The 22,423-nt window shown below is 38.8% G+C and overlaps 2 protein-coding genes across 4 annotated transcripts in view; both read left to right on the top strand.

The window, feature by feature from the left end:
• The window catches only part of LOC108238883 (actin-binding LIM protein 3), a 40,334-nt gene extending 36,612 nt beyond the window's left edge, over nucleotides 1-3,722 (top strand). For both annotated transcript variants that reach the window (XM_037978894.1, XM_037978893.1), the window contains 5 exons: nucleotides 361-419; nucleotides 1,072-1,138; nucleotides 1,307-1,314; nucleotides 2,191-2,271; nucleotides 2,469-3,722. In XM_037978894.1, the coding sequence (XP_037834822.1) occupies nucleotides 361-419; nucleotides 1,072-1,138; nucleotides 1,307-1,314; nucleotides 2,191-2,271; nucleotides 2,469-2,582 (329 nt within the window). In that variant the 3' untranslated portion in view covers nucleotides 2,583-3,722. The remainder of the gene's footprint in view (nucleotides 1-360; nucleotides 420-1,071; nucleotides 1,139-1,306; nucleotides 1,315-2,190; nucleotides 2,272-2,468) is intronic.
• A 1,029-nt stretch (nucleotides 3,723-4,751) lies between these two features.
• LOC108238959 (actin filament-associated protein 1-like 1) lies at nucleotides 4,752-22,216 on the top strand. Of its 2 annotated transcripts, none has more exons than XM_017421352.3 (19): nucleotides 4,752-4,900; nucleotides 11,721-11,849; nucleotides 13,821-13,901; nucleotides 14,006-14,085; nucleotides 14,163-14,280; nucleotides 14,365-14,454; nucleotides 14,561-14,772; nucleotides 14,923-15,102; nucleotides 15,231-15,323; nucleotides 15,771-15,873; nucleotides 17,594-17,749; nucleotides 18,304-18,518; nucleotides 18,797-18,942; nucleotides 19,073-19,154; nucleotides 19,376-19,484; nucleotides 19,675-19,842; nucleotides 19,939-20,105; nucleotides 20,584-20,709; nucleotides 21,380-22,216. In XM_017421352.3, exons 1-19 carry the CDS (start codon nucleotides 4,879-4,881, stop codon nucleotides 21,404-21,406), a joined length of 2,304 nt encoding a protein of 767 aa, XP_017276841.1. In that variant the 5' UTR covers nucleotides 4,752-4,878; the 3' UTR covers nucleotides 21,407-22,216. The 2 variants fall into 2 exon arrangements, with proteins under 2 accessions (XP_017276841.1, XP_017276839.1); XM_017421350.3 differs by lacking the exon at nucleotides 4,752-4,900 and adding an exon at nucleotides 5,331-5,481.
• The last annotated feature ends 207 nt before the right edge of the window (nucleotides 22,217-22,423 follow it).

The following is a 22,423-nucleotide window of genomic DNA, read 5'->3' as shown; positions in this document are numbered from 1 at the left end:
GTAAGGCTGTGTTGAGCTGCTGGAAAGCTGCTCATGTGATTTTCAGCAAATCTCCTATGAAGTCTGCTAGCTTAGACTACTTTTCATAAAATAGTATCAGAAAATTTAGAAAAATCGGGCTCTGGGAAATGGTAATACCTAAAAATATTTTTTGTGTTGCTGCAACACGGAGTTAAAACAGAAAACTAGAACTCACTTCAATAAAATTAGGTTATATTTAGAAATGTATCAGGGCATGTTTTTTTCTTAAAAATGAATAGATTAAAAATGCAAAAGCGTCAAAAATAGAGGAACTGAGTCTGTCCTTGAGCTGAGTGTCTATTAGTTTAATTTTATGTTTGTTTTTTGTTTTTTTTCCAGATTCCTACATTGCCAAATCTGCCTCACTTCCAGGCTATAGCAGAAATGGAGTAAACAGAGTAAGCATTTGAGGTTTCTGGTGCTTCTTTTACTTGTTTTTCTGGGACTTATTGTCCTTTTGGAGGCAAATTGGATGTTTGTTCTAACATTAAATTTGAGGAGGAAGATTAAAGCAGAGCATGTTTAGACTGTAAAACAATAGTTGTGCCTCTTGTCAACCAGGATGTCAATAAAAGTTTGTGTAATATTTATTGGCTGCTTTTTATGACTTGTGTCTGTGTGTGCTTGTTTGTCTGTATTTTATAAACTTTAGAATTAATGTTATTAAAAACTCTCTGAATGTAATCATTGATGCACGTCTACAACTGCTTAACTTTGGGAGTCAACCCGGTTCAAGATGGCTGCCACAGCCAATCAAACATTTCATTTTCAACAATTAACTGTGAAGCTTTATGATTCTTAATAATCCTACAAAAAGTGCAGCACGAATGACCTGAGCCTTCACCACACAGTGATAAATGACAAAGTCCTTCATTTGCTGCTCAGCCTGAAACTCATCTGTATCCCTTTGCTTCCTAAGGCCAAGCGAGACAGGTGGTTATGATGATTAGTTGGACAGAAGAATATAAAGTGTCTGTCAGCTGCATTATATAAAGATAAAAGTTAATTTGTCAGTCCTGTGTTTTGACCCCTCTTGTTGTGTTCCTGCAGCCCGGGAGTGCGAGTACAGATTATTACCAGTATGACAGCAGCAACGCAGTTAACTGGCAGATAAGAGGTAAGTCTGTTGTTCAGCTTTAATCTGCTTATCGCTTTATAGCTTTAATCTGTTCTTAATTTACTCTGAGTGCGTGTTGTTTTTCTGAGTGTGTTTATTAATGAAACTGTAATGCAGCTACACACAACAGTGAGTCACTATTTTTTCTTATGTTTTCTTTCGTTTCAGAATACAAGGTAAGGTGCAGCAGACACGGCTAGAGAACAAGAGGGAAAAAGTCTCAATCACTAAGAGCATTTTAAATCAGTGATATCTTGTCAAGCTGACTGACTCACCTATCAAAAACAAGCTGAAGGAGATAAATAATTACTGGTGAAGACTAATGAGACATACCTATGGTTTTCATTCTTAATGCAATCTAAATAAAACAAATTAATTCACAATTACAATACACATCTTATCAGAATCTGAATATCCTTTGGGAACCATGTCATGTATTGTTCAAGCAAACTTGAATTTATCATTTTAAAAATTCACAAAGGACCTTAAAAGTCTGAACAAGTGCACCAACATAAACTGAATTGCATTCCAAAATCTTTCAAAGAGTAACAGATTTGTGTTTTATAGTCTTTTTTTTATAAATGAAGGAAAGCAGTTCTTCAGCACAGAGTACTTATTAAATAAAGAACATCTGTACTAAGAAGAAAAAGTAAAACAAATTGACATCAAAATCAGATTTTTTTTTTCCTCCACTATTTTCTACTTTAGGACCTTATCTTTGCAGAAACAATAAAACAGATATTTCTTCCTTTTTTCCTGTTTCTTAACGGGATAGTCTCATCATCTTTGAAGTGATGTTCTGTTAAATTAGGTAGTTATCAATACTTACCTTATCAGCTGTGACATCAGTCATGGAGCACTGAAATCATCTTATTAACAGACCTTTTTATTCCTTCACCTTTTAAATGTTAATCCACATGTTAGATAAAGCCTGTGGTGCGTTTGAGTGCAAGGAGATTATAAGACTGGAGCAGCAAAAACGAAAAGCAAAGAACACATTTTTATTGATCACAATTAGACAATATTTATAGTATTTTTATTGTTTCTGTTAGATTTATCCATATGAAGCCCTCATAGTGTCAGTCAGAGGACAGCAGCGTCTTCCCAGTGATGTGGATAGGGCCAGACTGGAGGTAAAGGAATTTTTCTCAAAAATCTATTTTAACCAGTTCTCTGGCTGTATATATTAATAAATTATGTTGTATTAAGACTTGCAAGAAAGAATGATCCTCCTAGTTATGTGTTCACAATAACTTCTATTTGATTCATCATTTTTCCAGATGGTGTGTGATGTGATTGTCTTTTTGTGGCCTGATCTGTCCCCTTACAGCGCCACCTTTCACCAGAAGAGTTTTACAGAGTCTTTGGCATGTCCATGTCGGCCTTTGACCGTCTCGCTCAGTGGAAAAAGAACGAACTGAAAAAACGAGTCAGACTCTTCTGAGAAACGTCAACCGATGCGTCCGGCGTCGACAGCATGCTCTGAGAGCGACTCCCATAAAGGTTTTCCAATCCTGAGAGCAACTGGACACCCTGAAGCTTCGAAGGGAAACTTTCAGCTTTTATGCTCTCGGTGTGTAAAAGCAGCCAGCTGGGCCAAAGGAGGAGAAACTGGAGGGAGACTGAAAGTAAAGCAAAGTTCAGCACTGGGGCTTTAACAGACGCAAAGGTAACGAGTACAGAGTTGACCGTCTCTGCCTCTCATACCAACAGATGGCAGTGTGTTGAAGTCTGAGAACCTGAGGAACATTTATACCAAGCTGATGTTCTGCTACACTGATGTGTTCATAAAAAAATATAGATTTAATTAATGAAAATAAGTCGGTTAAAAGAGTGAAGAGGGTCCACTTTTACTCAGAAACTGCCCTCAAAGACTCGCAACAACTCAGAAGAACAAAGTCTCAGTGTTAAATTTAATTATTATTACAATTATGTTTTATAAATTACAAAACCAGAAACCAAAAGTTCTCACCTAATTGTTTTTTTTTTTACTTTTATGTCAGCCTACAAAGCCATATCGGTGTTAAGGCTTTTTTTCTATAACGTGAGCAGATGTGTGGTTTAAAATATGAGGAGGTGTGACTGAAGCGCCGTATGGCTCTGAGTGCAGAAAAGAGGTTTAATGCCTCACGTTTTCACTGTTTTTATTCAAGGAAACCAAGACTATACATACAGGCTTCACTTAAGAAACAGTACAACATTTCTGATAAAGCAGGCTGGTTAATGTCTGTGGAGAATGTGTGTAATGCTGGATTATAGTTCCTGTTTTATCAGAAGGCATCTAAAAGCTGAACTCTGATGTGAATGAAAGAAGCAGCGGAAATGAAGGAAATGGGACATGAAGGGTTTTGTGATGGGAAATAAACTGCTCCCAAAGACTGTGTTAATAGTGAAGAACAGATTTGTGTTAAATAAACACACACTGTCTGAACTGGATTTAGTTGAATGGAAACAGAAGATGCTGAACACCTGATCTGAAAGGTAAAATCATCTTTTTACTAAACAGGAAATGAAACCAGTGTGTTTTTGAGTGTAGTATGTGTGTGTTTACAGACTGCAACAATAAATCACTTCCACAATATTATCCTGTCATGAAACAACACTCTTTATTATTTTATTAATTTATTGAAGTTATTATTTATCATCCACAGTTGATGACAGCCTGAGAGAAAAATCAAGAATTTGAGTAAAATGTTTTCAGTAGATGTTATGTTTTTACACACAGACATTCCTTGGCCATAAGAGGTTAATCTTTAGAATAAAAAAATAAATAAATAAAATGAAGTATAGATTAAATAGTGGATTGAGGGTTAGTTATTTGGATTAGTGGTCACAGATCAGCCCGTGCTCTAACTCTGAGCTGGATAACAGGAATGTTAAACTCCACATCTGGACACCTCTTAGGTCAAAGATGATGTCTGCTGATTTCAACATTCATGGGGCCAAAGGTCAAGGCCACAAGTAACCCCTTTATTAAAAAACTTGTCTCTGCTCCTACATGTGACCCTTTTGTTTCCTCCACTGAGGAAGTTATGCTTTTGGTTGTGTCCATCAGTTTGTTTGTCTGTCTGTTAGCAAAGATCAGGTAAAAACTAATGAAGAAATTCTGATAAAATTTTCAGGAAGTGTTGGGGTTGTCCCAAAAAACAATGGATTTAATTTTGGTGCTGATCCAGATTATGAACTGGATTGCACTTTTTTTTTAAATCATGCTGTGGCCTTGGTGGAGGTTTCCCTCTCTGAGTGCTTCTAGTTATGTATTTAGCACAATTCTGTTTTAGTGGGCAGAAGCGTAAGTATTTTAAACTGTAAATGCAACACGTTTTGCATGGAAATGATCACTTTCCATTATGTGAAAGAAAATGTTTTGTGGAATTAAACTCTATGACACAATAAAATGTAAGAGGCAGAGTTAAAAGAAAATGTTATTGTAACTCTGGCTGTTACATAAGGCCAATTAGCAGATTATTTTGTTAGTTTTCAGGGATTACGGCTCCTCAAATAGGATCAGAGCTGAATAAACGGGACGCGTGTGTCCGAATAGCGCGGGCGCTAGGACCCAGCGGAGTCCCGGGTGACGGACGGAGCGGAGGACAGACTGTAAACCGGAGCGGCCCCAGCCACCCGAGTCACAGAGAGCCGCTGTTTGCGCCGACAACACGTCTCGCATGTTTGTAATTACTCTAAACAACATGACAAAGGGAGTATAACTGGAAACAAGCTTGGAAATATCAGGCGACATGGACGCCAAACGCCAGAGTGGTGAGTTACAGCCTCTCTTTATCACATTAAGCAAGCGAAACCGTAACTTTGAGCCTGAAAAGTCTTTGGAAAGAGGACTAAATTAGTGCAATTTTAAAATAAAAGCAGAATCATTTCGTCTTGCGCAATAAAACACTACACAGCAAACATATATATAACAAATACGCAGAGAGAGAATGTGAGCCATATTGATAATTAGAGGCTTAATAAAGTTAAATAAACTAACGTAAAAGGACGAACAATGATGAGAGCTGCACGCGCGCAGCTCCTGTTGGAGTGATGTCATGCAGCCACGCGCCGGTTGGTTCACTCTATTAAACTGTGTGAGAGAGGATGGAGGAGGCATCCTCAGGTAGAGTGATGCAACCAGATGCCAACAGATGAGTGTCGCGTTGGAAGCTGCAGCCGCTGAATGGCCGCTCTGTTTGAAGCGCGCTTCTGGCTGCGCGAGGACGGTTCAACGGGAAGCTGCGTCATCGCGCGCGAGTTCACGCAGGTGAAGATGATGAGGTCTAATTAAAAGGGTGGCTCACAGGTGGCTCTCTAAAGTGCGATAATGAGAAGTCAGGATCCACAAAACAGTAGGTGAAATAAACGTGTTTCGGGTTTTTGTCGTTTGGTTATTGCTGATTATTAATTAGTTAAGTCAGGTAAAAACTGATGGTTTTATGGTAGAAATATGCAGTACTGTAAAAGTATTGATTGAGTATTTTTACTCGTGTGTCTGTCTTTTTTCCCAAATCTCTAATGAACCACAGGACGAATTTTAACCTGCAGAAAGTGGATTAATCAGCTGATTAATGGTTAATCAGCAGGATGTACAGATCCAGCTGAATAACCTCTGAAGTCAACACAATTCAAGACAGCAGCACAGCCCACTAACTTTTAAAAATACAACAATAACGATAAATCAGTCATTTTTACAGTCAAAAGTCAAGAAATGAGCCTGTGTTGTGCAGACACATAACTGAAAACTTGACAAAAACAATAATTTGCGTTGAACCTTTAGGCTCTCCTGGCAGCCTGTCATGACACCGTTTTGTTCAATCTAAAATGCCAAAAACAACACAGCTAAACAAGCATGAAATAGGATTTTTGCACCAACAAGATGGTTCCCTCGGAGCTGAAAACCTGTCACGCCTTGGATAGGATGATGAATCTCTTAGGTCTAGTGTCAGATCTCGACTTTCAGATGCTGCTCATCTGCTGTAGTGTTTTGTTTTTTAATTACGTGTCACTTTTTCTGTCTGCTGGCACTTACTTATAATTTTCCTCATTCTTTTAAAATCATACACACTACACAATGTGTTGTCACGGTCAGAACAAGAAAATGAGTCAACAAGCAGCCCAGGCAGCGTAAATCCAAAGACAACCTTCAAAACGGCCTCAGAAAGCCAAAGGAACTATGTATCAAGACCACTTCAAAAGACTACAAGAATGTCTGGCTCTTTTGAAGGAAATGTAACAGAAATTTGAGAAGGTTTAAACTTCAGCACAAAGGTGCACATCAAAGCTACTGAAACAGAGATGTGTTCAAATGATGTCTTGTTTTGTTTTTTCCCCCCTATCCTATCTCTTTTAGCACAGAAGCTATCTCAAAAAGTTTAGACAAAATTTACTATAAAGAAGAAAAATCATGTCAGTGATGTCATCATAATGTTGCTGCTTTATCCCAAATCCCTTGCCGTGGATGCACTCAGCATCGAGTCATTGCTCACATGTCATGAGTCATGCAGAAATGTAGAGAAGACCACGTCTTTGCTGTTTCTGCCCCTAATTTGTGGAATAGTGTACCTCTCCCTACAAGAACTGCTCATAGCTTAGACATTTTTAGGGCTCTTTTAAACGGACCCACCTCTGCTCTCTGCTATTTATCCTGAAATGTGCTTGTCGGCAGCTTTTGTGTGTTAACTGTGTGTGACAGCTAATTGTGTTGTTTTTATGAGATTTCTTTTACTACATATGTTTGTTTATTCTTACTGACTTCATTCTTAGTGGTTAACTGTTTTATTATATTGCTCTTAATTCTGGTAAAATTTTGCTTTTTAGCACTTTGGTGCAGCTTATTTTTGTAAATTTAAATGAAGCTGACAAGTTGCGCTTGTCACACCACATTACACCTAGCATTAGATCTTTTTAAAACCATAAATTCCCCTTTTTGTTTTTACTGTGGCATTTGTTCTGGGATCTGTCGTATTCAAAGGTTTGTAGGCAATGATGGTATGAAAATGAGTGAACATACACAATACTAAGACCTGTAATTGGATTAAGAAGACATAAGCACACAGTCAAACAGCTTGTACATAACCAAATGATTTGTTCAGGTTTCAGAGAAACAAAAGTATTTAATTCGGAGAATTGAATATGAAGATTTGGGGGGAAGGGAATCATTTGACTTAAAATTTCACACAGGTCTGTTACCAAACCTCTGTAGCGGAAATATTGATTGTTCAAAGGTTGTAATGCCCATTGTGTTTCTGTCGTCATGTTAATTTGTTCTTTTTTTCATTTGCTTGCATTTGACTTGCATAACTTGCTTTTGTGCTTTTCATGCAAAGAATTAGAATTAGAACCAGCTAATAGCTTATCTCCTCCATGAATCCCTACCCTATTGTGGTGGAGGAGTTTGTGAGCCTGAAGGATCCTGGGAGCTATGCTGTCGGGGACAACTGCCCCCAGAAGGGTCTCCCAAGGTGACAGCCCAGACAGAGCTGTTCAAAAACACTTGTATGGACAAAAGACAGCAAGAAACTTGTTGTCTATCACCCAGATGTGGGTTACTAGGGCCTCACCCTGGAGCCAGGCCTGTGGGAGGGGCTTGTCTGTGAGCGCCAGGTGATCGAGTCTTTACCCATGGGGCCCAGTCGGGCTCAGCCTGAAGGAGTTTCATGAGTTTGCCTTCCTGTGGGTCCACCACTTGCAGGAGGAACCATACTGGTTTGGTGTATAGGGCTATGGGCAGCAGCTGAAGATGGAGGGCCATAGTGACTATTGTTTGTGCCTGTGCGCCAAGCCCGAGTGGTTTTCTGTTATTGGAATTCTGTGATCTTAACTGATCACCACCTGGTGGTGAGTTGGATCAGATGGCGGGGGAAAATGCCAGACAGACCCGGTAGACCCAAACTCGTGGTGAGGGTTTGCTGGGAATGCCTGGCAGAAGAACCCATCGGAAAGATCTCCAACTCACACCTCCGTCATTGCTCCAACTGCATCCCAGCTGAGTCAGGGGACATTGAGTCCAAGTGGCCCATGTTCTGCACAGGCACTTTACCAGATAATGGATGTATGGATGGATAATAGCTTATCTCAAAGGACACACATGAGTGGAAACATGCAGAAGTTACTATTTTTTTATTCCATGTGTTGTTTCTTATTTGATGAGATCACATTTCAGTAACAGTCTGGGGTTGAAATTAAACTCATGCTGCCTGTGCTGCACCATCTGTGTCAGTGTCCCTGTTTGTTTCTTAGGACCCTTCACCATTTATTATCTTCAGAAAGTGATAAGATACTGAAAGAATGTGGAATAAAATCAGAGAATTCCTCCACTGTTTTCCCACAGCTGTTTCTTTTTACAGCTTAGCTGTGGACTTTTAAAGTGTCTTAACTGAATGCTAACCCCCAGGCGAGCAGTCACACCATGCATCGTTGTCAAGAAAATATGAATTACTGAATGCTGGACCTCTGAAACAGACTTTTGTCTGTTGAGAGAGCTGCCGGGCCGCCAAGCCTCGAACTCTGACCTCCCTCTGAAGAAGATGGGTGTCTGGAGGAGAGGCAGGAGTCAGAAGAGGGAAAGGATTTAAAAGGAAGGATCTCAGAGGGGGGGGGGAGGACAGGGAAAAGGAAGGAGTGGAGGAAAGAGCATTGGATCTTGAGGGACCTCTTAAAGCAGTGTGGGGGAGACAGGAAGGGGAATTCATAAACATCATCAAGCAATTATTTTCAGACTTTTTTTAATTATTGTTTAGGCAGGAGAGAAAAGTCAGGAAGGTTAGCCTTGGATTTTTGTTGATTGATGGGTAAGACATGTAATGTGTGGGAATGAGAGCCTATGGTTAGGAGGACAGACGTTGTCTTTTCTCTGCCCTTACGTGGTGAGATAAACAGCAGCAGTTGTTTGCTTCTGAGCCATAACCAAACACACTAAATCAGTTCAAATGATAGTCGCATGATCCAGGTCTCATGACTGGCCTCCGTCAGGAAGTCTGAAAACACACACAAATGCATTCTCATTACCACTCCTGTGACTGTGTGTTTGTTTGATTAGCCAGTAAAAGACAGATTAATGTGAAGTGTCTGCTCTCTTACTGAAGTAAATGACCAGTCAGTGAGAAGCTCACACAGGGGGAATATTATGGTATGCGTGTGTTTGTGTGGGTGTGTGTGTCTGTGGAATGGGGGGTAACAAAGATCCCTCTGTGGGTGAGACCAGCCACAAGCCTCCAGAACAGCTGATTCTCAGCCTCTGAAACTTGGTCCCCTGAGAGAAATGGCCTTGACTGCATGGAAACAAAAAATAGACAGACTCCTCCATGGTGTGGCTTTCTTTATGCCTTGACAGATAAAACTGGACCGTTTTATGTTTGTTTTTATTGAGAGTTCTCATGTAAAATGTAACAAGTCTATAATATAAATACCTTTCAGCAGGGAAAAGTCTTAATTAGTTATTTAGGAGAAAACTGAATAAGAGACGGATGGAGAGTTTTTTCAAGAGATGGACTGAGAAACAGCAGGAAAGTGAGAGGAAAAAAGAAGATGAGAGGAGGATTGAAGTGAGATGAATTAGAGATTCAAGATTAGGAAGGAGTGGGAAGACTCTTCTGTCGACAACTTGGACAGGAAACCACAACTGCACACACACTTTCACACAGCTGCTGGAGATATATCCTGTAACCCTGAATGCCCATGGATCGAGACAACGCAGCTGTGTTGCACCACACCCCTCTTACACTGTGTGTGCCTGTGTGTTAGTTCCTGTTTTGTTTTTTTGTTAGACTTTCTGACTTTGACAATGCAATTGTTTGCTCTGGTCCTGCAGAGCTTTGTGGTGATCTAATTTTGGCTCTTATGGAGACAATGGAGTATTGTTAGAGTGAAGGAGGTGGAAGAGGTTTGTGGGAGAGTGAGGGCTTTTCTCTCACTCTCTCTGCCTTCACTTTGTGGGAAAGAAAATAAAATTGTTGCAGTTTTCTCAAAGAAGGCTTAATTATCTTGTTCGGGGAGCAGTGTCAGTTTAGAACAGTCACAGTGATTTAAATGATTTTTTTTTCTATAAATATTCCTCAGACATGCTGATGCAAAACATCTCAAGTTGGAAAAAATATGGCTAAAAATGAAGATTATGAAAAGAAAGCAAAACATTTCCTCAGTTTATACTGTAACTACAAAAAAGATGCTTAACAAGAACACTGGAGGTCAAGTTAAGATCTGGAAGACGAAAAAAGGTTTCCAAGAAAACGGCTTCTTCTAGGATTTACAGAAAGGAAAATGAAACTCATAGTTTGACTTCCAAAGAAACATTTAGCAGATTTTGGGAGGGGGTGTGTGGTGTCCAACAATACCTGCACACAAATGACCTACAGACTTTCAGAAGCCTTTTTTAATCATTGTCAACACAACCTTTAGCATCAGAGGTTTGCAAAAATAATTTAAAAAAAACTTGTGGCCGGCAACACTAAAAACTAATTAATTTTAATACCTGTAAACTCTCCAAATGTTGTTCTATCTGTAAATAAATAAATACATTTTAAAATGACAGCTACTGTAGTAAACAATTGTCTTTTAAAACACCTCAAAACTGGGTAATAACTGTGTTAAGAAATGTAAACTGAAGATTTTTCCCATGAGTGGTTCACAGACCTGAATAGAATTGGTGATCAGAGGATATACCTCCACAGAGCAGTGCATGTGGGAGTCCTTTTGCAGGAAGAAAGAGCAAAAGTCCTCTAACAAGAAAGTTTAGGAGCATATCATCATCGGGCAATAAAACTTTTCACTGAAACCCAAAGTGACAAAAAACTATTTCACAATTTAAAGATTTTAACCCACATCTTTAGTGCAACAAACAGTACTATATTTGTATTTTATCAAAAGGTACTTATATTAAAAACAAACGTTTCCTAATTTTCTTACTCATGTCAAAGATTTGCTTTTTAAGCTCCCCATAAATAATCAAATAAACCCAAAACCTTGCATACAATCTGATAACAATTTGTATCCATTTGTAGCTGGCTGTGGACAGCTAACTCCAGTTATAGCTGTAAGTTTTCTTGTTTCTCTGCCTCTGTTTCCTTTAGGGAAGGAAGCGTCCTGACCTCTCCACCTACCTTCTTTTCTCTCCAACTCTCTTCCCTCCTCCTCTCTTTGTCGTCTCCGAACAGGCAGGATGTGTGAGTGTTTGTCAGGCCATTTAGAACAATGTCAAGGGCAACAGAACACACAAACAGATACATACATTTACAAACGCAGAGAGACTCACACAGGATGTTGGAATTAAACATAAAAACTTTTCAAAGAAAGCAAAAAAAACATTTCATGCCTTTTTCTGTACGAGTGTGTGATTATGTGAGCTGTTGCAGCAGTTGCAGCTCAGTTCAGTGCCATCTGTTCTTTGCTTGTGTGGCCTTGCATACATGTGTCAAACTGATATATAATGCACCCTGTATAACAACATAGGCATTTTAACTACAGTATGGCAAAAGATGGCAGTATAGGCAGCTTTATTATGGTCTGAACATGATTCATTGTAAAAACAATAGTTTTGAGAACATCTTGTTGCGATCCCAAATAATGAAAACCCCACTTTCTTGTTTTCCAGTGGTAATGGAGCGACTTTTAAATGAGCTCAACTCACTGCTGAAGATGTTGGACCATGAGACGGTCAGTCCTGACACTGCTGACAAGATGGCTTCTGTACGCAACATCCTGGATTCACTACAGCAATCAGGTACTCTATGAAGCATCAGACTGAGGGTACACTAGGGCTGCAGGGTATTAGAGAAACTTGGGATTTGTGGTATTGTTTAATATTCCGACGACAGTATCAGTTGTGATAAACCCACATTTTATTCACACCTCATTTTTTTCTTCTGTCATCATTATCATCTAAACCAGATGTGGGCATCAAAGTGGGCGAGTCTGTTGGATTGACCACATGTATTAATAGCCTGCAGAACGTAACCGTATATAATGGCCTATAATGGATGGCAGTTCTTTGTGAAATCAAACTGCACTCGCTGATATTGCAGTGATGATAAATTTGCGATTATATTGTGCAGAATAACAGTCCATGCACATAAACTACACTTAACGTATATTTCTGCATGGTTGTGGTTCTCGGTCTTTTCAAGACAAAGGTTCATATGATACATTGAAGTTTTCCTATTTATTGACCTCCGCCAAGGAGGTGTATGTTTTCAGTAGCTTTGTTTGAATGTCTGTTCACAAGATTATTCAAAAAGTGATGAATGGAATTTGAGGAAATCTTTTTTAGAAAATGTTCAAGTTGTCACACAGAATAAATTATCATTAAATTTAGGTGGTGCAGCATGATCCCTATGATCATGCTGAAGACCATCATCTCCTACAATTTTTTTTTTTTAATAACCCTATGATCTGTGCGGAGGTTAGCGTTCTCAGACTACTTCTAGTTCTTGCAATTTTCATAAGTTTTCTTTTTAGTACATGTGCTTTGTATTTTTTGCTAATATTTAATCTTTTTAATTTCACATCACTTTCAGCATTGCTCCAGCAAAGCATTTTTATTTTTATTTTTAAGGATTATCTAATTTGTTGGTTTCACATAGTTTTACTGCATATTACAAAGTTTCATTTTCATTTCTCTGTCATTGCCTGAATCCTAAGTCCTGCAAAAATATTATTAATTTAAAAAAAACAGTTATAATGATGATAATAAATGTCTCATAGACAGTTTTTAATTTTACAACCTTTGTCAAATTAATGGGCTTTGGTTTTGAGGGCAACAAAACAAAAACAATCAGTAGATTTGCCACAACTTATCTTCTATTATTATTTACACAGATAATTAGCAAATGTCCTTGTCAAATGCACTGCACAGAAATTTATTGAGCTCCTTCTTTGTTTTCTTTTTTTCATTTTTTTATTCCACTAAGTCTAAATATGGATTTTCTGTCATGAATAAATTTCAAGCAATGAATTTTATGGAGCAGATTTTGTTCCAGATTTTATCACATGGAGAAATATTGGAGTATTAATGCGATGAAACTGTTAAAATTAGTTCTTATGCTTTGTAACTTTGCTGAGTGTGCTTGCAGTTTTTTAGCTGCCCTCTTTTTCTTTGTGTTAATTCAAGCTGATGTTTTCAGCAGTTTAGGTAAATTATAGTTGAGTATTGTGTTTAAAGTCTCTGATCAGTTTAGAGTTGTGTCACATTTCTCAATGTGTTTGAGCAAACGGTTGGATTTATTTGTCTGGAGCCAGCCAGGCTGTAAATCCTCATCACAGCAGTACTGTAACTCTTATTGTAAACACACAACAAATCACCACATTTGCAGCATTAAATATCTCCAAGGTCTTTAAATCTGATGCTTGTTTATCTGGACGAGTGCAGGAAGAGAGGGAGGATAAAAGGATTCATGTAAGAGGATAATGAAATGCAAAGTTAAAAGAGGATAATAGGACAAGGTCAAAGAAAGGGGACCGGCAAAATATCTTGATGGCTGACAAGTGTAGTAATGGGCCCAGCCTGTCCTGAACATTCTCACTATGGCAGTCTGGGTTGCAGATTTTCACACACTTTTTACATCTGCAATCATCTTCTTTTTGTAGCGCAAAAAATCACATGCTTACTTTGTTTTATGTGATCCGAGTCTTTATTTAAGTTTAATTGTGCCTCTATCATAACCCTGACTCCTAACTCGTTCTTTTCCCCCTACAGTTAATGGATCAGATGTCTACATGAACAGCTGTCTCTATGGAAACGGCACTAGCTTTGTAGAGTCCCTGTTTGAGGAATTTGGTTAGTAGATGTCCCACAAAACACTTCATAACATTGGTTGTCTAATATCTAGTCATCTTGCTATAAGATCTTTAAAATGAGAAAACCTTTTGTTGTTTCACCAGACTGTAATTTGCACATGCTCAGTGCGTCTCCACTGGAACAGAAAGAGCACAAAGAGGAGAGGACACATATTATTAAATCTGTAAGTCAGCTGCATCTTTTTGTTTTCCTTGAGCTTCTGCCAAGAATTCTTGTTTAACTTTTACTTTGCTTCTTCAGACACCGACTGACACGCCACCGCCTCTGCCAGCCACCCCACTTCCTGATGATTACTACGAAGAGGCTGTTCCTCTCGATCCTGGATCCTCTCCACAGTATTTTACCACCAGTATGAATGGTCAGCTTTAAAAACTCTTAAAATCTGATTATTTTTGACCAAACACATTGTGAGCTTGAAGTCTTCTCTTTCAAAAATCTTTAGCTTCCACAAACTCTGTCGAAGATGCGTACTATGAAGATGCTGACAATAATTACCCCACCACCAGGATCGACGGTCCCTCTAAAACCTCCAGTGAGTCCTGCTTCATTCATGACATCAGTTCATTTGTGTTACTATAAACTGAGACATGTTGTTTTGGTCAGTAGCATTTTTTGAAAATCAGTCATTTGATGTGCAGACAATGACTCGGACGCACTGAGCAGCTCCTACGAGTCATATGAAGAAGAAGATGAGGAGGCCAAGGCACGGGACACGTCTCAGAGGTGGAAGGCTGAGGGAAGTCCAGATGAACCAGTCAGAGATTGCCGAATCTGTGCCTTCCTGCTGCGAAAGAAACGCTTCGGCCAATGGACAAAGCAGCTTGTAGTTGTTAGAGACAGTAAGCTCCAGGTAAGAAGAAACAGGACATGAATTGTGTTTAGTTAAACACTTAAATGTACAGTATCAAATTTATTTCCAACGCTTTTGGAGCAAATAGAGACTCTGATGTTTTAATTCTCTCTAATCATGCCTAAATGTCTTTCTGTGTTTCAATGGTAGTGTTTTAAGAGCATCAAGGAGACTTCTCCCAACACAGAACTCCCGCTGAATCTTTGCAACGTCATCTATGTCCCAAAGGAAGGTCGGAAAAAAAGGCATGAGCTCCGCTTCTCCTTACCTGGAGGCGAAGCTCTTGTCCTGGCAGTTCAGAGCAAAGAGCAGGCCCAGCGATGGCTCAAGGTACATTTATCCGCTGTGTCAAGCAACTTTGTGTTAAAGTCAAACAAAAGCAAAATAATAATCAGTCCAACAGGACTGAGGGGAGAACACCAGTGTCTGGAAGTTAAGTTTTTTTTTTCTGGGTTTAGGTGGTCCATGATGTTGGCAGTCAGTGTAACAACACAGAAGGACTGAATGGATCCACTTCTCCTATTATACAAAGAAAGCTGGAGCTTGACAAGGTGTGTGTGTCTGTGTGTTAATTTCAGCTTATTACCTTGACCTCAGTCAGTTTATCTTCAGTGTAGTCTTTGTGGTTTTGCATGTTTATGTCTTAAGAATTGCCCAGTCATCTGTTTGTTCTGTTTGAGTTACTGAATCAGTCTGGTTTAGTTTTTATTTGTATTACTGTAGTTTTTTAAATGTGGCTGACATCACCTCTTTCAGCCCACACTTGACACAACAGTTCCTTTGGAGTTTTTTTTTTTTTTTTTTGTGGGTGACATTATTGTGGTTGCTGAGTTGGTTCATTTTCTAAAAGATTCATGTCCTGAATCAAATGAATGTTTGGTGACTTGGCAGTTAAACCTGCTATCAGCATTAAAGTGTTTAAAATTCAGTCAATAAAATATATTTCACTAAATTCTATTGACATGATTTTGCTCTGTAACAATGCTGTGTTTCTCCAGATGTTGCAGCCTGACAGACAGACTTCAGACTCGGACAGCGGACCAACAGGAGACGGTCAGTCCAACACACATGGGCCGGGACGGGACACCACCGACTCACTCAGTAAGTGGAAACGTAAAAACAAACACTGATGAAGTTGTTTATGTGAGTAAGCTTTGACACTGGATTTGTATCTGTGCGTGATTTCCTTTGTGAGACATTCAGGAAGCGCCTCGCCTTTTGTATTCTTTAAAATTGTTTATTCTAATATTGAAATCTTTGACTTATTTCAAAGGGTAAAATGATCAAATTAGTGAAGCTATTTCATAGATTTGAATAGACTTTTAGAAATGTAATGAGACTGAAGCGCTGAGATAAAGATCTGCTGAAGTATTCAGTTCCTCTTACCTCTCCTTCAGTTATGTTTTCAGAAATGGAAGAAGAGAAGTAAGGTAACAAAGTAGGTTGGAATAATTCAATACACTTTAAATAAACAGTTTAAATCCCAATTCACTACCTTCTCACAGTATGCTTTCCTTTGTGATGCTAAAGTGACAGAAAACATGGTTTGCGGTAAAGCGCAGTATTTGATAAAAATATTTGGATGTCTTATGATAAACTTCTCCTTTTCTGTAACAAGTTTGAATATTTACCCCAATAGTTATTCCTTTGGAATTAGTGCCACCTAATAAAAGTAAATTAAATCAAATAAGCAGAAATTTACATGAATATAGTTCACATTTTACAGGAAGACTGGTGTCTAAAATACAATATTTACTCATGTATTCACGCATGCATCGGACAAGATTTACAATTTGGCAATTAAACATGTTGCGTTCAAGCATATTAATTTTTTCACTGTATCACTTATACATTACTTTTCTATTTTCTGAATATTAAGCCAGCACAATTTTGGCGACATTGAAATATTTTGTCAAATGTTTGCAGTATTTTGGTCACATTTATGTTAGTGAAAGTAAATAAATTATTGTATGTACCGTTCTAACTACTGTTGTTAGTAAAAACTTGCAAAAATACAACTTCACTAAAACTGATCAGCAATAATTTTAGTAGCCAAGCCACATCAACAGTCCCTGTTTTGACCTTAAACAAAGTCAGATGGTTCTTAGAGGAAAGAAGAAATATTGTCCTTTGTTTTTTTTGTTTTTTTTTTTTAAAGCCCTCATTTCTAGAGTCTGGAACTGAAGTCTTAAAAAGCCTGTAAGAACGCGCACACACACACACACAAGCTTTAAAATTCTGATCAGAAACAGAAAAGGTTTATGTTGCTTTTTTGTCTTTAAAATTAGGAGCATACATCCAGGATAATAACAACTTAGAGTTAGAAAGTTAGTCAAACACTTGTTGTGTAAGTGTTGTTTACTTATTATTCAACTCTGAGCCTAAAGAGACATGAGAGAGAGGGAGAGACAGGAAGTGGAGCACAAGCAGATATGACATCCTTCCTGTCGTCTTCCTGCAATTGTCTCCCACTGACATCATAGGAAGGAGGGTGAATGGACTGCTGCTGCACCTGGTTTACTGAGAATGAACTTCCAAACACACTCAGAGATTCGATTTGATTTGATGTGTTTTTTTTTATTCCTGAAGTTCTGCGAACCCCAAACACGCTGAAGTTCTTTTACAAAAGAAATATTCTTTCCTGAAACTCACAAGCCCTCACTGGAAAACTAGGAGCATTTATTAAGTTTATGTTTTGCACTAAATGTCAAACTTTAAGATGGAAAGAAATGGTATTGTTAATGTAACATGATCCCAGTGAGTTGCTTCATGATGGAGCAGTTTCATGTAAGGTTTTAATCCAGGTTCTCTTTGGTTTCAGACAGGGGGAAGCGCGGCACCTTCTCAGAGCTGACAGGGTCGATGAGCCGAGCTGCAGGGAAGAAAATCAATCGGATCATCACTTTCTCCAAAAAGAAGCCTCCTTTACCAGGAGAGCCTCCCTCGTCTTCAGGCCACCATGACAACCCTCGCTGTGGTGAGCACAACCCGATCAAGTAGAGATTCTGCTGCTTGTTACATCATGAGTAACCGACTGTTAGATTGTATTTCTTTTTTTTTGCATAAAATATTTTTGCATATTTTCATTGATGTTAAAAAATAAAGAAATTTAGTTGACAGAAACACATTGAACATGATGCACAAATCTTTTATCCATAAATCTCAAAGGCTTTTTGGAGTTAAATTTATGAATGAAAGATTTTAACAGATATAACTTTTTATTGCTTTATGATATGCAGCTCCAAATTCATCCGATGTAGTAAGTAAAATCAAATTAAAATCCACAACATCCTAATTTAAAATTTTTATCATATTCTAAATGTTCCTCTGTTTGAAAAAATTATGTGGCCAAAATGCGAACCAGGACCAACATTACTCGAGTTTGGGTAAAGTACTTTGTCAGAAACAAGGAGGCCGATTATTGTGCAGAGTGGAAAATATTTACTATGTTTAAATTAAAAGTGATTACACAGAATAAGAAGCTCAACTTGTCTGACACAGAGACTGCTTGATGTCTCACCTCCTCTGCAGGTTATCTCAGCGTGTGTCTGAGCGGGTCGTGGAAGGAGCGTTGGTGCATGCTGCGAGGTGGGAACCTGTACCTGCAGAAGGACCCCGGGGATCAGCGGCCTCCGGTTGTTGCGGTGCCCCTGAAGGGGGCGGAGGTGGTGCCCGGTGGCCTCGGACCAAAATACCCCTTCTCTTTTCGCATCATGCAAGGAGGGAATGAACTGGCAGCTTTAGAGGTATAATGTCTATTTTTATTTGCTTTTTTTTTGTCATATTTTTTTTTCAACCTGCTCTGAGCCAAGGCCAAACCTTATATTAAAACTCTGAAACATCTGGAAGAGTTTTATCTGGCAAAGAAGTTTTAATGTAGGTGGACTGATTTGTTTTTCACGTCTTTCTTCACATTGTTGTGGATCTAAATGTCGTCATGAATAGAGGGATGACACACCTAAATGTTTATTTTCTGGAAATGAAGTTGGTAAAATGTCACCATGTTTGTGTTTGTGTCCATCAGGCCAGCTCCTCAGAGGATCTTGGTCGCTGGCTGGGTGTTTTGTTTGCAGAGACCGGCAGCGCCACTCTCCCTGACGAGCTGCACTACGACTACATCGACGTGGACACGCTCACTGACATACGGCACGCTGCCAGACACTCCTTCCTGTGAGTCACTTCTGACAGTTTGTCAGTGCCTGAGCTTACCCAGAGTTTCCTTTCTCTAATTATAATGTTTATTCCTGACATACTGGCACAGGTTTTCTTTTTACTATCCCTCTGTTTGTTTTTCTGGTAGGTGGGCCACCACCACTGCTACTTCCTCCAGCAGTGCCTCAACAGACTCCAGAACTTATGATGAGGTCTATGAAAGTGTTGAGGTGAGGAGACATCACCTGGCTAATCTACAAACCTAATAATAATCTCTTCTCTCTGGGATTTTTCAGAATCTGAACAAACTTGAATTGTTTTGTAATTTCTTTCCTTTTTTAATACAAGGCGGCATCATTTGTTTACTCTAGCTTTAATAAGCCCCAGTGCTTGTTATGGGACTGACCCAATAAAATTCTGTAAGTTCAGCTCATTTTTCTCAATGCTGCAGGATGACTACGTGGAGAGCAAAGCAGGTCAGGTGAGACGTCACGCCTCATTCTCTAGCAGAGACTCTGAGAAAACCGAACAACAGGCTACCGTTAAGAGACACGCCTCCAGTGAGTCTCCCCTCACATTTCATAATTCATTGGATTTGCTGCATAAAAATTTCATGGGAGAAAATGTTGCCACAGCTGCCTTACTCTTCAAGATCATGAGTTTATTTAGCTGGTGACTGATATTACTTCTTATCATAATGCAGCAGCAGCATTGCCCTGTTAGTTAAAAGGCTGCTTTGTTTTCTCTCAGATGTAAATCAGTATGGACGCTATGGAAAAACACGTGCAGAGGAGGACGCTAGGCGGTACCTGAGACAAAAAGAGGAGCTGGAAAAGCAAAAGGAGGAGCTCAGAAACGCACTGATCTCCCTCCGCAGGGAGAAGAAGGTGGTGAAAGAGGAGATGAAGAGTGAAACAGGTCAGGGAGAAATCTCACACTCAGCACAGATTTGATTTACTGCGTGTTTTGAAGTGATTCCTTTTTGTGAGCGTACATGTATATGTGTGTTTGTAGCTCATGGCATGGAAAAGCGGTTAGCTGAGCTGGAGACATTGTGCAGACAGAAGGAGGAGGAGAGGGTGGAGCTGGAGCTCAAACTGACAGAAGTCAAAGAAAACCTAAAGAAATCCCTGGCGAGAGGAGCTCTTGGTCCTCCTACTGACACAAAAATCAATGTCAAGGTGGGCAGAGACGCAGTTGATTTACTGATGCAGCTAAAATCTATATCATTGTTATTATATATTTTTTCTCATTATAGTGAAAATTTCATCACCAAACTACAATTATTGTACATACATTGTTATGAATGGATTTTAACATGCATATTTGCTTTCAGGAAATTTGATTGGAGACATTGACTAATAAATAGTATTTTATTGAGCTTGACTTCTTTCTTCAATCCTTTCATGTTCTAAGTTTCAGTATCTAAAATGTTTTCCACTTCTTTGTTTTGAGAAAAATAAACTTATTAGCTGTGGATTGTTGCTCTGCTGCCAGTGACCCCACTGTAATCTGCTCCAGTTGCTTAGAAACATTGCAGCAATGATTTTTAGAAACTAATTGGGGAAACAGCCCAGAATAGGGAAAAGGCCAGTTTCTCACATTGTTAGCGTCTGACATTTCTTGTATGTTCGCGTGTTGATGTGTTTTTGTGTGCAGACAGCGGGAAGTAGAGTTGAGAAGGTTTACAGTGAGACTGTGCCTGTGAACTCGGCATCCGAGCTCCGCAAACGTCCTCCATCGCTGTACGCCTCCTCCAAGGGAAACGTCATGCAGAAAGCGAAGGTGGAGTATTTGTGTTTGTACTGAATGTCCTGGTGTGGACATAATCACAGACATTTCTTAGTTACAATCATTATGATTAGCATGAACCGTCTGAAACTTTCATAAAACATTAAATTTAGATTCCTTTACAGAAATGACTCTTCTGGGTTACTGGTTATGTTTAAACATTAGGTTTAGTCTTGTACATCTACAGTGGATACATTTACAGCCACAGTGATTTTCTGATTTCAACTTCACTCCGTATGAGAAGGGAAAGGTCAAATGCATCAAGTACAAGTATGTTAAGCTTTGTGAAGTACTCTGATCTCCACCACATTATGTAGACTGAGATGAACCTTAATTACACCATAATGTCTGGAGTTTTCACAGCACCTCGGGTCACAAACAACTACTTTTTAATGCATGTTTGGTTCTCCTCCAGTCTCTACAGAACACAGTGTAAACTTTTCTGTTTTAAGGATATGAATGTAATGAATCTTTGAATGTCCTCCGACATTAAAAATGCAAATGTAATGTCCTAGATGCAAGAAATGTAAACAAACTAAAGAGTTGTGTGTGGAAATAAAGTTAACAAGATGTTTTACCAAAGACAAGTATTGAACTGTGTGTGTGTGTGTTTCTGAGTAGAGAGATGTGTTTACTTCACTTTGTGCTGTCTCATTATTTTCAGGAGTGGGAGTCAAAGAAGGGAACTTAGACTGAACATAAACAGATGGACAGGAATCATCGAGAGGAAAAAAACTATTTTAATCTGTGGCAGGAGAATGTGTAAAAGAAGAATGCAATAAGAGTAAGAAATCTGGCACTGAAGAGGAAGAGGAGGAAGAAGAAGAAAAGAGGAAGCAGAACAGACTGAATTCTTCTATAAAGAGCCCAAAGAGCATGATGCTGCCTCAGCCACTGTAAATGAGACTGACCTCACTGATAAACCAGCTCAGTATTAATGTGACTATTCTCAAAGTAACTACAGTGTGCGTGTGTGTGTTTGCGTGTGTGTTTGCATGTGTTTACATTTGTACAAGGCTGCAGAAAGCACACAGGTGACTGTTCTATAGAAATGAAAAGCGAAGGCAGAGTGTGGTTTTTACTGTGAGCTCAGAGAAGCAGACAGGACCTCCTCCTTCAACCCTTTCTATTGCTTTCCATAAAACATGGAAATAAAAAGCTGACAATAAATAAATAATCAGTATTAATAGAAGAAAAATGTTTTATGTTCCCTATTTAAACCTTCAAAAATCATGAGTTTGACACTGTACCTAAAATAAATAAACCAATGTTTAAAGTTGCAATGTGAAATGATTGGTTTCACGATAAATATATATATATTTTATATTTGATGTTCGCACTTTATCTTGTTGCATTCTGTGATTATATAAATGTTTTTGACAATAACATTTACACCCCTTGTATCCAGATTATTTGATGAAATTGTCTGCTTTTCCATCTCATAGTGATGTGGTCAAAAACACGAATGTTGGAATAAACAGTTTCTGTTTAAAAAGAAAAACTGTCCGAAATGGATTTTTTTTTCCTGAAATTCTAATTTCTGATCTACACTGAAGATTACGAGTTTCCAGTAAGAAACCAACAGTCCTGGTTGTGCTTAAAGCGCCATCTAGTGGCAAAATCTGACTAAAGTATTTGAATTTCACTGGTCTATACGTGTGCAAGAAAACTAATATATAGTAAACATTTCGAGACTTTTGTTTCTAAA

This window comes from Kryptolebias marmoratus, linkage group LG13 (assembly GCF_001649575.2).
Source record: "Kryptolebias marmoratus isolate JLee-2015 linkage group LG13, ASM164957v2, whole genome shotgun sequence".
NCBI classification, from domain to species: Eukaryota; Metazoa; Chordata; class Actinopteri; order Cyprinodontiformes; family Rivulidae; genus Kryptolebias; species Kryptolebias marmoratus.
The sequence above is the reverse complement of the archived record's forward strand: the minus strand, read 5'-3'. Positions and strand labels throughout refer to the sequence as shown.